The sequence below is a fragment of the Apodemus sylvaticus genome, chromosome 7 (genome assembly GCF_947179515.1).
Source record: "Apodemus sylvaticus chromosome 7, mApoSyl1.1, whole genome shotgun sequence".
Classification (NCBI taxonomy): Eukaryota; Metazoa; Chordata; class Mammalia; order Rodentia; family Muridae; genus Apodemus; species Apodemus sylvaticus.
In genome coordinates, this window is record NC_067478.1 from 37,408,653 (window position 1) to 37,426,610 (window position 17,958).

Consider the following 17,958-nt stretch of genomic DNA (forward strand, 5'->3'; position numbering starts at 1 on the left):
TGGGCTGTGTTGTCCAGCTTCAATAGAAGAAGATATGCCGAGCAGTGGCTGGTCCAGCTGAAGGGCCATCAGCAGTGGAACCAAGGCGACACAGGGTCCAGTTAGGCCCTGCGCCCACGACCACTGCCTTCGCTGACCAGCCGTGCGGCAAGCAGCTGCAGTCGTGCGGCGCCTTTCCTGCACGGAAGCCACTTCAGAACTCGGCCTCCCACCAGTCAGGAGAGGTGCATCCATCTTGGGTTCGGACTCCAGGGATCGGACAGACTGAGATCAGCCTGGGCGGCAGCACCACATCCCAAAGTCCTGCAAAAGGCTACCTGGGCTTCCGGGCGGCCAGCTGGGAGAAGTCAGTGTGCTCCAGTGAATCCAGCGGGCCCCAGCGGGAGCCTTCGGGTGCCTGCTTTGGGATCTGAACAGCCTGGGCAGCAGTACCCTGTCTACAAGCAGTGCAGGAGGTAAGCTGTGCACCAGAGGCCAACTGGGAAGGGGCAGCTTGCACTGGTGAGTCCAGCACTGAGAAGATAAACTAACACCAGTGAGAACTAGATGGCAAAAGGCAAACGCAGGAACGTCACTAACAGAAATCAAGGCTATATGGCAACATCTGAACCCAATTCTCCTCTACCAACATGTCCTGGATACCCCATCACACCAGTAAAACAAGATTTGGATTTAAAATCACTGGTCATGATGCTGGTACAGGAACACATGAAGGACATACATAAAGAAATTCAGGAGAAAATGGATCAAAAGTTAGAAGCCCTTGCAAGGGAAACACAAAAATCATTGAAAGAAATCCAAGAGAATACAAAAGCCAACAAGGAGGAAATGCAAAAAACACTTAAAGAAATACAGGAGAACTTTGCTCAACAGGCTGAGGTCATAAAAGAGGAAACACAAAAATCTCTTAAAGAAATACAGGAGAACTTTGGTCAACAGGCTGAGGTCATGAAAGAGGAAACACAAAAATCTCTTAAAGAATTACAGGAAAGCACAAACAAGCAAGTGAAGGAGCTAAGCAAAACCATCCAGGATCTAAAATCAGAAGTAGAAACAACTAAGAAAACTCAAAGGGAGACAACTTTGGAGATAGGAAGCCTTGGGAAGAAATCAGGGGACAGAGATGCAAATATCAACAACAGAATACAAGAGATAGAAGAAAGAATCTCATATGCTGAAGATTCCATAGAAACCATGGACTCAACAGTTAAAGAAAATGCAAAATGCAAAAAGCTTGTAACCCAAAATATCCAGGAAATCCAGGACACAATGAGAAGACCAAACCTAAGGATTATAGGCATAGATGAGAGTGAAGATTTACAACTTAAAGGGCCAGCAAATATCTTCAATAAAATTATGGAAGAAAACTTCCCTAATCTAAAGAGAGAGATGCCCATGAATATACAAGAAGCCTACAGAACTCCAAACAGACTGGACCAGAACAGAAATACTTCCCGTCACATAATAATCAAAACACCAAATGTTCTAAACAAAGAAAGAATACTAAAGGCAGTAAGAGAAAAAGGCCAAGTAACATATAAAGGAAGACCTATCAGAATCACAGCAGACTTTTCACCTGAGACTCTGAAGGCTAGAAGGTCCTGGGCAGATCTCATGCAGACTCTAAGAGAACACAAATGCCAACCAAAACTACTATATCCAGCAAAACTCTCAATCACCATAGATGGAGAAACTAAGATATTTCATGACAAAACCAAGTTTACCCAATATCTATCCACAAACCCAGCCCTAAAAAGGATAATAGGAGGACAACACCAATACAAGGAGGGAAACTTCACCCTGGAAAAAGCAAGATAGTAACCTTTCATCAAACCCAAAAGAAGTTAAGCATTCAAATTTAAAAAATAACGTCAAAAATGATAGGAAGTAACAATCACTATTCCTTAATATCTCTTAACATCAATGGACTTAATGCCCCAATAAAAAGACACAGACTAACTGACTGGATACGTAAACAGGACCCTACATTTTGCTGCTTACAGGAAACACACCTCAGGGTCAAAGACAAACACTACCTTAGAGTAAAAGGCTGGAAGACAATTTTACAAGCAAATGGTCTCAGGAAGCAAGCTGGAGTAGCCATTTTAATATCAGATAAAATTGACTTTCAACCCAAAGTCATCAAAAGGGACCCTGAGGGACACTTCTTGCTGGTCAAAGGAAAAATACAAAAAGAAGAACTGTCAATCCTGAACATCTATGCCCCAAATGCAAGGGCACCCTCTTTCGTAAAAGAAACTTTATTAAAACTAAAAGCACACATTGCACCTAACACAATAATTGTGGGTGACTTCAACACTGCACTTTCCTCAATGGACCGATCAGGAAAACAGAAACTAAACAGGGACACAATGAAACTAATTGAAGCTTTGGACTAATTAGATTTAACAGATATATATAGAACATTCTATCCTAAAACAAAAGAATATACCTTTTTCTCAGCACCTCATGGCACCTTCTCCAAAATCGACCATATAATTGGTCACAAGACAGACCTCAACAAATATAAGAAGATCGAACTAATCCCATGCCTCCTATCTGATCACTATGGAGTAAAAGTGGTCTTCAATAGCAACAGAAAGAACAGAAAACCCACATACACGTGGAAACTGAACAATACTCTACTCAATGATACCTTGGTCAAGGAAGAAATAAAGAAAGAAATTAAAGACTTTTTAGAACACAATGAAAATGAAAACACAACATACCCAAATCTATGAGACACAATGAAAGCCGTGCTAAGAGGAAAACTCATAGCCCTGAGTGCCTCCAAAAAGAAAATGGAGAGAGCATACATTACCAGCTTAATGACACACCTGAAAGCCCTAGAACCAAAAGAAGCTATTTCGCCCAGGAGGAGTAGAAGGCAGGAAATAATCAAACTCAGGGCCGAACTCAATCAAGTAGAAACAAAGAGAACCATACAAAAAAATCAACAAAACCAGGAGCTGGTTCTTTGAGAAAATCAACAAGATAGATAAACCCTTAGCCAGACTGACCAAAGGGCACAGAGAAAGTATCCAAATTAACAAACTTAGAAATGAAAAGGGAGATATAACAACGGAAACTGAGGAAATCCAAAAAATCATCAGATCCTACTACAAGAGCCTGTACTCAACACAACTGGAGAATCTGGAGGAAATGGACAATTTCCTTGACAGATACCAAATACCAAAATTAAATCAGGACCAACTAGACAATCTAAACAGTCCCATAATGCCTAAAGAAATAGAAGGAGTCATAGAATGTCTTCCAACCAAAAAAAGCACAGGACTTCAGTGCAGAATTCTACCAGACCTTCAAAGAAGAGTTAACACCAATACTCTTCAAACTATTCCACAAAATAGAAACAGAAGGAACACTACCCAATTCCTTCTACGAAGCCACAATTTCGCTGATACCAAAGCCACACAAAGATCCAACAAAGAAAGAGAACTTCAGACCAATTTCCCTTATGAACATCGATGCAAAAATACTCAATAAAATTCTTGCCAACCGAATCCAAGAGCACATCAAAACAATCATCCATCATGATCAAGTAGGCTTTATCCCGGGAATGCAGGGTTGGTTCAATATACGGAAATCCATCAATACAATCCACTACATAAACAAACTCAAAGAACAAAACCACATGGTCATTTCATTGGATGCTGAAAAATCATTTGACAAAATTCAGCATCCTTTCATGCTTAAAGTCTTGGAGAGAACAGGAATTCAAGGCCCATACCTAAACATAGTAAAAGCAATATACAGCAAACCGGTAGCCAGCATCAAACTAAATGGAGAGAAACTTGAAGCAATCCCACTGAAATCAGGGACCAGACAAGGCTGCCCCCTTTCTTCTTATCTTTTCAATATTGTACTTGAGGTACTAGCTCGGGCAATTCGACAACATAAGGAGGTCAAAGGGATACAAATTGGAAAGGAAGAAGTCAAACTATCATTATTTGCTGATGACATGATCGTCTACCTAAGTGACCCAAAGAACTCCACTAGAGAGCTCCTACAGCTGATAAACAACTTCAGCAAAGTGGCAGGTTATAAAATCAACTCAAGCAAATCAGTGGCCTTCCTATACTCAAAGGATAAGCAGGCTGAGAAAGAAATTAGGGAAATGACCCCCTTCACAATAGCCACAGACAGTATAAAGTATCTTGGGGTGACTCTTACCAAACATGTGAAAGATCTGTATGACAAGAACTACAAGACTCTGAAGAAGGTAATGGAAGAAGACCTCAAAAAATGGGAAAACCTCCCATGCTCATGGATCGGTAGAATCAATATAGTTGAAATGGCCATTTTGCCTAAAGCACTATACAGATTCAGTGCAATACCCATCAAAATCCCAACTCAATTCTTCACAGAGTTAGAAAGAGGAATTATCAAATTCATCTGGAACAACAAAAAACCCAGGATAGCTAAAACTATTCTCAGCAACAAAAGAAAATCTGGGGGAATCAGTATCCTTGACCTCAAGCAATACTACAGAGCAATAGTGTTAAAAACTGCATGGTATTGGTACAGTGACAGGCAGGAGGATCAATGGAACAGGATTGAAGATCCAGAAATGAACCCACACACCTATGGCCACTTGATCCTCGACAAAGAGGCTGAAAACATTCAATGGAAAAAAGATAGCCTTTTCAACAAATGGTGCTGGTTCAACTGGAGGTCAGCATGCAGAAGAATGCGAATTGATCCATCCTTGTCTCCTTGTACTAAGCTTAAATCCAAATGGATCAAGGACCTCCACATAAAGCCAGACACTCTGAAGCTAATAGAAAAGAAACTGGGGAAGACCCTTGAGGACATCGGTACAGGGAGAAATTTTCTGAACAGAACACCAATAGCGTATGCTCTAAGAGCAAGAATTGACAAATGGGACCTCATAAAATTACAAAGTTTTTGTAAGGCAAAGGACACCATCAAGAGGACAAATCAGCAACCAACAAATTGGGAAAAGATCTTCACCAATCCTACATCAGATAGAGGGCTAATATCCAATATATATAAAGAACTCAAGAAGTTAGACTCCAGAAAACCAAACAACCCTATTAAAAAATGGGGTACAGAGTTAAACAGAGAATTCTCACCTGAAGAACTTTGGATGGCGGAGAACCATCTTAAAAAATGCTCAACTTCATTAGTCATTAGGGAAATGCAAATCAAAACAACCCTAAGATTTCATCTTACACCAGTCAGAATTGCTAAGATTAAAAATTCAGGAGACAGCAGGTGTTGGCGAGGGTGTGGAGAAAGAGGAACACTCCTCCACTGCTGGTGGGGTTGCAAATTGGTACAACCACTCTGGAAAACAGTCTGGCGGTTCCTCCGAAAACTGGGCACCTCACTTCCAGAAGATCCTGCTATACCACTCCTGGCCATATACACAGAGGATTCCCCACCATGTAATAAGGATACACTATGTTCATAGCAGCCCTATTTATAATTGCCAGATGCTGGAAAGAACCCAGGTATCCCTCAACAGAAGAGTGGATGCAAAAAATGTGGTATATCTACACAATGGAGTACTATTCAGCCATTAGAAACAATGAATTCATGAAATTCTTAGGCAAATGGATGGAGCTAGAGAATATCATACTAAGTGAGGTAACCCAGACTCAAAAGGTGAATCATGGTATGCACTCACTAATAAATGGATATTAACCTTGAATCCTGGAATACCCAAAAACATAATCCACACATCAAATGAGGTACAAGAAGAAAGGAGGAGTGGCCCCTGGTTCTGGAAAGACTCAGTGAAACAGTATTCGGCAAAACCAGAACGGGGAAGTGGGGAGGGGTGGGTGGGAGGACAGGGGAAGAGAAGGGGGCTTACGGGACTTTCGGGGAGTGGGGGGGCTAGAAAAGGGAAATCATTTGAAATGTAAATAAATTATATCGAATAAAAAAAAAAGAAGAAAATATGCCTATTCTTACTGCAACTTGATATGCCAATGAGGTTTGGTATCCATGGAAAGCTTCGTTTCTGACAAGGGGATGAGGGATAGTAGGAGGGTAAAAGAGGAGACACTCTGAATATAAGAGGGAGGGGGAAGCTGCAAGTGGGATGTAAAGTTAATAAATTAATGGGAAAAACACTCATGTTATTGAAATAAAAACAGATTGTTCGATGGAATCAAATCAAAGACACAGTAATAAATCCAAACACACGTGGACACCTAATTTTTGAAAAAGAAACCAGAAATTCATAATGGCGAAAAGCAAACACCTTCAACAAATAGTGCTTATGTATTTGGATCTCAAGCTGTAGAGGAATGCAAATTGATCCATATCCATTACCCTATGTAAAATTCAAGACCAAGTGGATTGAAGAACTCAACATAAAAAAAAGATATACTACAACTGATAGAAGGGAAAGTGAGGAAAATGCTTGAACTCATTGGCATAGAAGACAACTTCTTGAACACCAGTAGAGCAGGTACTAAAAACAGTGATTAGCCAGGTGGTGGTGGCACAGGCCTTTAATCCCAGCACTTTGGACACAGAGACAGTCGGATTTCTGCGTTCAAGGCCAGCCTGGTCTACAGAGTGAGTTCCAGAACAGCCAGGGCTACACAGAGAAACCTTGTCTCAAAAAACAAACAAACAAACAAACAAACAAACAAACAAACAAACAAAAGAATTCAGTACATGACTTAAATGCAACCCCAACATTTTCTTTCTCTTTTTCTAATAGAAATGGATGCATTAGAAACATAAAATACCTCATCGTCCCCTTTGAACTTAGTTTCTATGTGTTGAGATCTTATTGAACTGCATTATTGTTGATTACTCTTCTGATACCTGGTGCAGGCCAAGGAGTCATCACTTTTGAATGTCAGAAAACAATTGTGTGTTCTCAGACTGGAAGAATACTCAATATTTAAAGCTGTTTTATGTTGGGGACAATGAACATCTTTCAAGTGTGTCCCCAACATAAACAGCTATAAAATAATGGAAAGGAAAGAAGAGGCAGAAATGCACTTTTGTTTCTTTATAGAAAAAAAATCCCTTCTATCTGAAAGATGAGAGTATGGTTCATTCACAGATGGCAAATAATTATATTTGTTTATACCAAATAGGGATTCAAGCATTTATTCATCAACAAATCTGCCTACACTACATCTCTGTACTTCTGCCTGATACCAATAAGTTAGAATCACATAGATACATAATATTTCAATAGTCCTGGAATCCCACTTTGTATACTGAGCACACTTAAAAGTTCTAATTCTAAGCCATGTGGTGGTGGCACAGCCTGTAATCCCAGCACTCTGGGTGGGCAGGTGGATATTTAAGTTCAAGGCCAACCTGGTCTACATAGTGAACTCTAGGAATGCCACGGCTATACAGAGAAAACCTGTCTGGAAAAAAAACCAACTCCAAAAACCAAAAAAAAAAAAAAAAAAAAAAAGTAAAAGTTCAAATTCTACCGTAGATTCTAGATGCTAATTAGCAATTCTTACAAATATGTAAAAACAAATGAAAAGCACTAAACATTGTGAAAATAACTGTTCTGGGAGGAACATATGGATCACAAATACAAAGCAAACAGTCACCCATCTTTTGCATTTATTATCATTGTTAATATTTGTCTTAGTTAGGGTTTTACTGCTGTCAACAGACCCCATAAACAAGGCAAGTCTTAAAAAGGACAATATTTAAATGGGGCTGGCTTACAGGTTCAGAGGTTTAATCCATTATCATCAAAGTGGGAGCATGGCAACACCTAGGCAGGCCTGGTGCAGGCAGAACTGTGGATTCTTTTGTTGTTGTTGTTGGTTTATCAAGACAGAGTTTTTCTGTGTAGCCCTGGCTGTCCTGGGAGAGCTGAGGATTCTACATCTTCATCTGAAGGCTGCTAGTGGAAGACTGGCTTCCAGTCAGCTAGGATGAGGGTCTTAAAGCCCATAACCACAGTGACACACATATTCCAACATGGCCACACCTTCTAATAATGCCACTCCCTGGGCCAAACATATACAAACCATCACAATATTTAATCACAATAAAGAGAACACATTACCATAGAAAAGCACTAGCATACTGGATATAGCTTCCTATGATCATGTGTAGGCAGTACAGTAGTAAGGCCTGACAGTGCAATGGAAAGTTCCAGGGCAGTAGCTGTATATGAGGGAACTCTGGGTTACATCCAGGAAACTCACACATCCACCCTCACAATCAAGGAACACTCCAACCCGGCCAGTTGGTTTCTCTATGTGGTGATGAAATGTTGGGCAAGTGGTGAGGAGGCTGTAATGATCAGTGTCCTTCAAACACACAAGAAGAAATGCTCCTTCAGATCCAATCTCAAAGTTTCTCTTCTTTAACCAGACATTGTCACAGACTCCTACAGCCCATTCCTTATAGTTCTTCAAATCCAGCTCCCAGTAATGTTTTCCAGTGGTAAAGCTCTCTGCTCCCCAGGAAGCACGATAGGATCCAGGCACAGCCAGAACTGGACGTTCACTTCTAGGACTAGAGGTGAATCTTCTGACATCAAAAACTAAGCTTGGGTGGCAGTTGTATATGACTAAATTTTGAAAGAAAATTTTCACTGTAGGAAGAGACAGAATTTTAGTTAAACCAGGCAGTGGTGGCACATTCCTTTATTCCTAGCACTTGGGAGGCAGAAGCAGTGGATTTCTCAGTTCGAGGCCAGCCTGGTCCACACAATGAGTTCCAGGACAGCCAGGACCACACAGAGAGAAACCCTGTCTCAAAAAACCCCAGAAAGACAAACAAACAAACAAAAAACAAAACCAACATCAAAAAAGAAAGAAATTTTAGTTAAAACAAATATTTACATTTGTCAGATGAGAGAGAGAAGCCCCTAGAGATTTCCTTGGTTTTAAAAATAGAGAGTCTAACACTGAAAGGGTAGCTATAGCCCAGGTAAATCAAAGTCAAGAAGGTCCCCAAAGAAACAGAATGAGCACACAATGAAAACTGCTTTGAAAATCTGGAGAAGCTGCAGAGGTGGAAGCCACAGCACAGAACAGCACAGTTCTTTCAGGGGCTTTAGTTACACCAGGCAAACAAGCTGTAGGCAATGCAATGAGGACCCCTGAAGGCTGTGTACCTGAGTCTCCATGAAAAGTTATTGCTACCTCCTAGGTCATGATTGCTTTCATCTTTTTTTTTTTCATCCCACTATGCAGGTTTGTAAGATAAAGCTAAGTATGCAGTAGAAGTTGTTCCCTAGTAGCAATTGTCTGCATTTAATTAAACCCTGGTTGCTCGGATATTCTTTCCCTGTGATGTTACAATCCATATTTCGTTCTCCAAGTGTGATTCAGACTACCCCATGTCTTATCAACTTGTTTTATTTTTATTGCCTGTGATATATGACTTTGTCTGTTTGGGTTTTGTGTGTGTGTGTGTGCACGTGTGATCATTTCTGTAGATTCTTTGAGATAGGATTTCCTGATATATACACTTGATTGGCATGGAACTCACTATATCAATCTATCTGGCCTCAAACTCTTGGGAAATCCTCCTGATGCCATGTTTTTAATACTGGGATTACAAGTTGTTGCCAGTATAACTTGTGAATTTTTAATCAATGGTGTATAATACACTTTAAAAATTCAACTGATAGCTGAGCATGGTTTCACATGTCTTTAATTAAAGCATTCCGGAGCCAGAGGAAGGTGGATCTCTGTGAGTCTCAGCCCAGCCTGGTTTACAGAGCTAGTCCCAGAATGACCAGGGATACAAAGACAAATAATGTCTCTAAAATAAAAAAAAATCAATTGCTAAATATTTAATAGAAAACATACAAATATTTTAATGGCTTTATATATATTAAACTGTCTTGAATTAATCATTCTGTGTGTCTCAAGGAACAAATGATACTATATTTTCAGCCTGAATCATGTACATCATTAAATTGGTATTCATTAATCTTTGTTTGTGAAAAAACCATCTGCCTAAATATGATTACAATGTGGCTTAACTAGACATATATTTTTAGAGAATTGAAATATTTATTGGAGCTGGATAGTGGTGGCACACACCTGTAATCCCAGCACTCTGGCAGGCAGAGGCAGGCGGATTTCTGAGTTCGACGCCAGCCTGGTCTACAGAGTGAGTTCCAGGACAGCCAAGGCTATACAGAGAAACCCCGTCTCCAAAAAAAAAACAACAACAAAATATTCATTGTACAAAGGTCATCTTACTATTGAAGTGCACCTCTGGTCATTATATCAGTGCTGACACTCACCTTGGAAGTACTTGAACCTTGCAGTCAGCCCAGTATTGGGATGGGCACTGAGTTTTGGTTTCATTCCCTGTGTCAGCTGTACTAACTCACTCCTGCAAGGAGAAGACATTGATAGGCATGTGCTACAGATATCACCTCAGGGATGAGGGGGAAATCTTTACTGGGAGCTAAGTATTAAAACCCTTGTCACATAACCTGACAACTGAAGTTCAATCTCAGGAACCCGTGGTGTAAGGAGAGGACAGACTCCTGAGAGTGGTCCTGTGTCCTGCACACATGTGCACCCACACAGAACATTTTCTTATATTAAAGAAACTCCATGATCAGGAGACAGGGTGGCTTCCTCTTAGATGCTCTCTCTCAAGCCCTTCCTGTTACCACCCTCTTTCCCATGCTTCCAGCCCCTTTCTTCTACTACCAGGAAAGTACAGCCCATGGGCCTCAATGATTAGGGTTTGAAAACAACAAATTTTAGCTCAAGCCCATTACATACACTGCTTCACTCATAGGGAGAAAGAAAAGACACTGTCTGGCAATGCCAAACAGGCATCATATCCATGAACACAATCCCAAACCCATCATCCATAAACAACTAAGTATTTTCTATATAAAATGTATCTGTACATTGCTAAGAGAGCATTTTCAGCTTTGTACCATAATTCAGGGTATCCTGACTTACAGTGAGGATTAAACTCACCTACTCAACAAGTCATCCAAATCCTGCAAACAAACAAGAGAAGCTTAGATATCTGAAGGAACACCCTACTATGTGGTTCTATATATACAAAAAGATTTTTTTAGAGATTTATTTATTCTATTTATGTATATGAATACACTCTTGCTCCCTTCAGAGCCACCAGATGAGGGCATCAGATCCCATTACAGATGGTTGTGAGCCACCATGTGGCTGCTGGGAGTTGCACTCAGGAGTGCTGGAAGAACAGTCAGGGCTCTTAACCACTGAGCCATCTCTACAGTCCATAAAGTTTTATATATAAAGGTAATTTCCAGTCATCACTACACTGATTCATCCTGCAAATGTATTTTCATGTCCCAGGGTAAGGCCAATGACATGGAATGATTTCTTAATGAAATCAGGCTGTGAGAATATTTGAGAAGCATATGGGTAGGAGTTATACACTCCTTTGTAACATACAGCTGTCTGCAAAGAGGACTTTCTTTGATCTTGTTCACAAAGCATATGAAACTTTCTTTAAGGGTACTTCAAAACTGAGGCCTAAGCCCTACATGGTGCCTCATATCTTTAACTCTAGAAATTTGGGTTTAGGTCTCAGGAATCCAGATGTAACAGTCATAGGTGTGGGCCTCAGATAATAAAGCTGTTTCAAGCCCTCTTCCATGCTTACCTGCAGCAGCACCACCTCATATGGCTTCTGGGACATCGCCTTCAGCTCCTGATACAATTCTATTAGTTGACTCCTATTGTGGACCATCATGGCTTCACTTTTCTTGAACTCCTCTAAAATAGTGTTGCTTTGATTTTTCATACACGCCATATATTGATTCTCTTCTTCTTCGAGGGGTGGATGCAGTTTGCTATACTCTGTCCTGATCATTTCCTCCCGTAGGGTCACAAAGTCCTGAATGAAAAGGGACACCCTAGATCACATCTGGAGAGTATTTTATCCTCTCCACTGAGTTCTTCTATGTTTAAATTACCTACAGGATCCCATCATGGTGCTGCACACACTGATTTACTGTCCCACTTTTCAGAAAATGTAAATCATTTGATTTTATACATTTCTTCATTATTATTAGAGGAAGCAAACAAATCCATCCTTTTTTCTCTTACCATTTTCATCTATTAATTGAGATTCTGAGATATCTGGGAAACAAATTTTTGATAGTTACAATATTCACTCAAAAATGCAACAGAGGCAAAAGTAGACAGATTTGTGAGTTTGAGGGCAGCCTAGTTTACAGAGTAAGTTCCAGGACTGCCAGGGATAAACAGAAAAACCCTGTCTCAAAAACCAAAAAAGAAAAAAATTCAACGTTGTACACGCATTGTAACCGAAATTCCAAGTGGAGTCATAGAGTCTAATATACTCTGCTAAACACTCAGAAAATCGCATATTAATATCAAAATTTTCCCTTTTTAAAAAAGATTTAATATCAAACTTCTCTGCCACAAGGCAAGGCCTTTCTGGGTTCAAAATTGGATTTTGCCTTTAAGAATTTAAGGTTAACATAAAAGAATTTCCTAGCATCACTTCGCATGTATGATCCTCAAATTATGAATGACCAACTTTGAAAGATATTTGCATCTGGTTGACTTTACACATCACTCTGATACCCACCAACCACTGAAAGATTGCTCTCCTCTCTGCATTTAGAGTCTCCTGCTGTTCTTGGATCTTCTTCAATAAAGATGCCATTTTCTTTTCAAGTTTCACATGTAATAAATAAATAAAAGTAAATAAGCATATAAGTAAATAAATATCATCCTTACATATATAATGAGAATAATGAGTTACCTGATGACAAACTCTAGCACTGAACAAAATTACTTTAGAGAGGGTAGAAGAAGAATCACATTGCTGTTTCTGTTTTATTTTAATAACTATGGAACTTTAGATTTCAGACTATAGAATTACAGAACACAACCACCCTGTGCTCAAGTAAAGTGATGGACTGTAATTGATGATTGTCTGGATAATTAGCATCTGACTGGTTCCCCAGATGCTTCTAACCACCTCATTCCAATGTACTTTTGGATTTTAGTCTCATGTCAGTTTTTAAATCAGTTTATAAAGATGTAAATTTATGATGATTATACTTTTCAATGACATGAACATAATGAATCATGAAACTAGAAATGCTATTTTATTTCTGCACCTGTCATGGAATGTTTATATTTTATAGTCTTTCCTCATTCTTTGTTTAAAAACTGGCAAGATTTAGAGCACAGTGGATTCCTCAGAATCAGGACAAGTCTCTCCATATGGTCTGCTAAGCCTCTCTCTCTCAAGCTCTCATTTTTTTCCTGAAATATCACTTACCATTTGTGTACAAACATGCAGTCCAATGATGTAGTGTCTCTGACCTCTGTGATTCTGGGAGATAGAACACAATAGACAGAGGAGGAACCTGCTCTCACCAGAGAATGGTGTCTTTCTCTCCTTGTGGATCATGCATTTTTGATCCTGAGAATGCAAATACTTCATGAGCCTGTTTTTTCTCACAGCAGATACCAGGTAACAAATAGTGATGTTATTTCTGAATGTCCCATTGGAGGGTTGCCCACATATAGGGCAGAGGTCAGGGATTCCAACATCTTCTGAAGAAAGGATGAGACAGGCCTTGCAGAAGGTATGGCCACACCTTAAGGAGACTGGAACCATAAAGATGCCCTGGCAAATGAAGCAGGTGATTGTTTCCTGGAGGGTTTGCAAAATGTCTGACTCCATTTTTCTGAGGGGGGAAAAGTAGAATTATTATTATTGGACCAGAGAGGAGCAAGAGACTAGACAAAATGTGATTCAAATTGTGGTAAAATTCTGATTATGGCAACAAATACAGACTTATTTTGTTTGCCCAAGAACTTTTCCCTACATATTGCCTGATGTGACACCATTCTAGATCTACCATCTACATTTGTCCTGAAGACTTCAGCCCACATTGGTAGTTTTCAAAGGCCAGAGTCATTCATCTCCATTGTTATAGAGAAAAAACCACATGGAGGAGTGATCCAAGTCCATCTGTTCCACAGGCCAGCCTTTCACTGCAGGCATGTGAGTAAACAGCTCCTTCGTTTGTTGTCTATCCAAGAAAATACACACTACTTCATGCCTTCTCTACTAAATATTTTTGTTTGGTATCTGACATTTACTTTCTTATTATTCAGATTCCACTGCCCCAACCCTTGAATCTTCACAGGAAATATCACTCACTTCTCTTCATTCTGCTACAAAATGCCTAAAAGAATTAGTATGCTGTCTTCTACTTCAAGGATATCATGGTGAGGAAGAAATGGTTGAAGGAGCTCAAGGCAGTTGCTCTCCTGACTTCCAAAATCAGGAAGCAAAGAGCAAAGGAAAGCTTGCTCCTCTCCTCCCCCTTCCCCCTTTTTCTTCATTGGAGCCCTCAACCCATGGGCTGGAGGAATGATCTCACCAACATTTAGTGTGGTTCTTCCCAACTGAATGAATCTAATCCAATAGATTTTCACAAATATATCAGGTCATTTCTTTCTTTCTTTCCCTGCCCCCCAAGACAGGGTTTCTCTGTGTAGCCTTGGCTGTCCTGGAACTCACTCTGTAGACCAGTCTGGCCTTAAACTCAGAAATCTGCCTGCCTCTGCCTCTCAAGTCCTGGGATTACAGGCGTGTGCCACCAAGCCCTGCTTATCAGCTCATTTCTAAAGCAATCCTGATCCCCTCAAGTTGAACACAAGGGGAATTCATTTTTTTAAGATTTATTTATTTTTTTATATGTTAGTGTACTGTCACTGTCTTCAGACACACCAAAAGAGGGCATTGGATCCCCATTAGAGATGGTTGTGGTTGCTGGGAATTGAACTTAGGACTTCTGGAAGACATTTGTTTACTTCCCCAAAACACAACTGCTGCCTAGAGTTTGTGGGAAGAAGTCTTAAGGTATAAATGAAGCACTCATGTCTATGGGAGACTTGGTTATCTAACCAACAGGTATGCATTTCCCATCTCTTTTAACATTTACACGTAGAAATAATCTCAGCCCAGCAGTGGTGGTGCATGCCTTAAATCCCTGGAAGCACTTTCCAGGCAAAGGAAGGCAGATTTCTGAATTCAAGGTCAGCCTGGTATACAGATTCAGTTCCAGGACAGCCAAGGATATACAGAGAAACCCTGTCTCGAGAAACCCAAAAAGAAAAAAAGAATAGAAAAGAAAGAAAAGAGAGAAGAAAACAAAAGAAAAGGAAAGAAGGAAGGAAGGAAGGAAGGAAAGAAAGAAAGAAAGAAAGAAAGAAAGAAAGAAAGAAAGAAAGAAAGAAAGAAAGAAAGAAAGAAAGAAAGAAAGAAAGAAAGAAAGAAAGAAAGAAAGAAAGAAAGAAAGAAAGAAAGAAAGAAAGAAAGAAAGGAAGAAAGAAAGAAAGAAAGAAAGAATGAAAGAAAGAAAGAAAGAAAGAAAGAAAGAAAGAATGAAAGAAAGGAAAAAAATCTCAGTTTGATGCAAGCTTTTCAAAATAATTAAGCTTCTACAGCTGGACACAGATGGAATCAAATGGCTTTAACTGGTGGTTCTTGTTTTACAAATTCCAATACTAATATTGTCAACAATTAGAGTAGCAAAAACATTGGGACTTTAATGCTGCCTTCCTTAATTTAGGTAATGGTCATGTTTTCCTTTCGTTTTTTGTTGTTGTTGTTTTTTGTTTTTTGTACATAAGACATTTCACTACAAAACAAGAACACAGAGATAGCCCAGATCAAACACAAAAAAAAAAAAAAATCAGATTTTAACCAGAATGTACTCTTATGAATAAGAGTGGTTAGTTTTCCATACTTTAACTACATGTAACCTTCCAATCTAACATTCCCAACTCTAGCAGGAATAGCCAATTCCATCATGATGGTAAACTTAAGTACCCATTTATATTGTGAGATTTTCCCTCCTATAATTTACAAGAGAAGAAATATTAAAATTCTTTTGCTGAAAATTGAATTTTTGCTTCTATACTTTTCTATATATATTTAAATTCCTATGTCTTTAAACCATTCAGAGCTTTTGTTAAACACAGAATGCTCTTGAAATATTTTAGAGGCAGTTGTGGAGGCACACGCCTGTAATTACAGCACTTGGGAGGCAGAGGCGGGTGGATTCCTGAGTTTGAGGCCTACCTGGATTACAGAGTGAGTTCCAGGACAGACAGGACTACACAGACAAACCCTGTTTCGAAAAACAAAACAAAACAAAACAAAATAAAAAAAGGAAAAGAAACATTTTAGAATTTAGACAACACAAAAAATTGAAAAGTATAATGAAACTATCTCTCAATACAAAATTGAAAGGTATCATGAAACTATCTCTCAATACATCAGATCAATTAAAATGTGCATAATGATAAATTTAAAATTATCTATAACCTGAATCCACATTATATCCCAAGAAAGAAATCCAAATGCAAATTGAGTCAAGTTTTGCTAAGTGACAAAATATAACTTCTAAGCAAACACCTGTTTGTATTTAGCTAAAAATAGGGACTATGAAGGAATTTTCTCTTGTAAATTGTGCACTTACCCAAGCAATTATCCCTGAGCTCAACAATGCTTGGTAGCAAGACAATACTAGCTCAGTTCTGAGATCAAATCCTCAGAGCACAGGGGTCTAGCAGTGTCTAGACATGAAGGTTGAAAACACACTGTATCTGATCTGAAGTAGAATGAACCTGGTGGGCCTTGGACTGTGTTTAGAGTCTCTAAGGACCACGCCCAATTCCTCCCATGGTGGCTTTTACTAGTGCTTCCAATGGGTGAGCTTCTCTAAGTGGGATTATCTAAATGGATGGAAGGTTGAACTAACACATTGGCCAATCTCTACAAGCAAGTCTCTCCCAAGAAATTTCCTGAGTTACTGTTTAGCTGGGTGTGGTAGCTCACACCTTTACCCAGAGTCCAAGGAATCAGAATGCTGAATCAGGAAGATTTTTAGTTCAAGGCCTGCCTAAAATATGCAGTGAGAAATTTTCTAAGAAAAAATAGTAATTTTACAACACTGTTTTACTGTAACTACATATTGTGCTATGCGTTCCTACTTTGCTTTTCATAGCTTTACAGGTGGTGGTGGTGCCATTAATCTCTGATTCTAGCAAATATCAACATGAATATATTTTCAGTTCTTTGGGGATGTGTTACAATTTCTTTTGCCCATATTAATCTCAGCTGCTACTTCTTCTAAGTCTACCCCATTTACTAAAGAGGGGGGAAAATGCACGAATCTCCCTCTATTTACTTTTGACTGTGTATAGTGTCATTAGACTTCAAAGATACCTAGCTCCCCATCTGTTGAGTTCACATTAACCAGACACTTGCGTGTTAATGTTGTAGATGTGAAATAATTAGGAACCTTCCACATCTCAGTCACGTTTTTGCTTGCTTTACACATGGAAGGTTTATTTTTTAATATGTTCTTAGTTAAAATAAAATGCCATAATTTTCCCTCTCCCTTCCTTTCTTACAGGTCCTTCATAGAAGTGGCTACCAGATCTTTGGTTAGGATTTTAGGTAGATTCTCAAAGCTCGAAGTATCAGGGTTTGGGTAGTTTTTTTCCTCCTCAAATGATTCAGTCAAGAGGGGAAAAAATCCTCACAAGAAAAATTCCAGCCACTTGAGTTATTCTTAATTCCAGGTGTAGTCAATTTACTTCCAAGAACAGTCATCACCAGGGCTGACCACTTTGTATTGGGTGATCAGTTAGAAAGCTTATCCCTGATACAAGCTGATTCTTTGTCTAGGTGTCAGAGCTAAGGTCTTCACCTCAGCAGCCAAAGAGCAGAGAAGCAGAATGCCTGCCCTTACTCACTGTGCCTAATCTATTGGATGGATGCTCACAGGATGGCTCTTCCCTCTTGTTCTCTGAAAGGCCCTCATAGACATACCCAAGGGAATACCTTGTTGATTACCAAGGCACTTCTTTTTTATCATTGAAAATAAATTTTTCAGCTGGGCGGTGGTGGCCTATACCTGTAATCCCAGCACTCTGG

General features: G+C 39.4%; 1 protein-coding gene across 1 annotated transcript; it reads right to left on the minus strand.

Annotated features, from left to right (window-relative positions):
- Positions 1-8,090: 8,090 nt before the first annotated feature.
- On the minus strand, positions 8,091-13,683 carry LOC127689560 (tripartite motif-containing protein 43C-like). Its single transcript, XM_052189251.1, has 6 exons — positions 13,269-13,683; positions 12,574-12,662; positions 11,620-11,853; positions 10,950-10,972; positions 10,253-10,344; positions 8,091-8,584 (listed from the first exon to the last, which is right to left on the minus strand). Exons 1-6 carry the CDS (start codon positions 13,681-13,683, stop codon positions 8,091-8,093), a joined length of 1,347 nt encoding a protein of 448 aa, XP_052045211.1.
- Between the last annotated feature and the right edge of the window lie 4,275 nt (positions 13,684-17,958).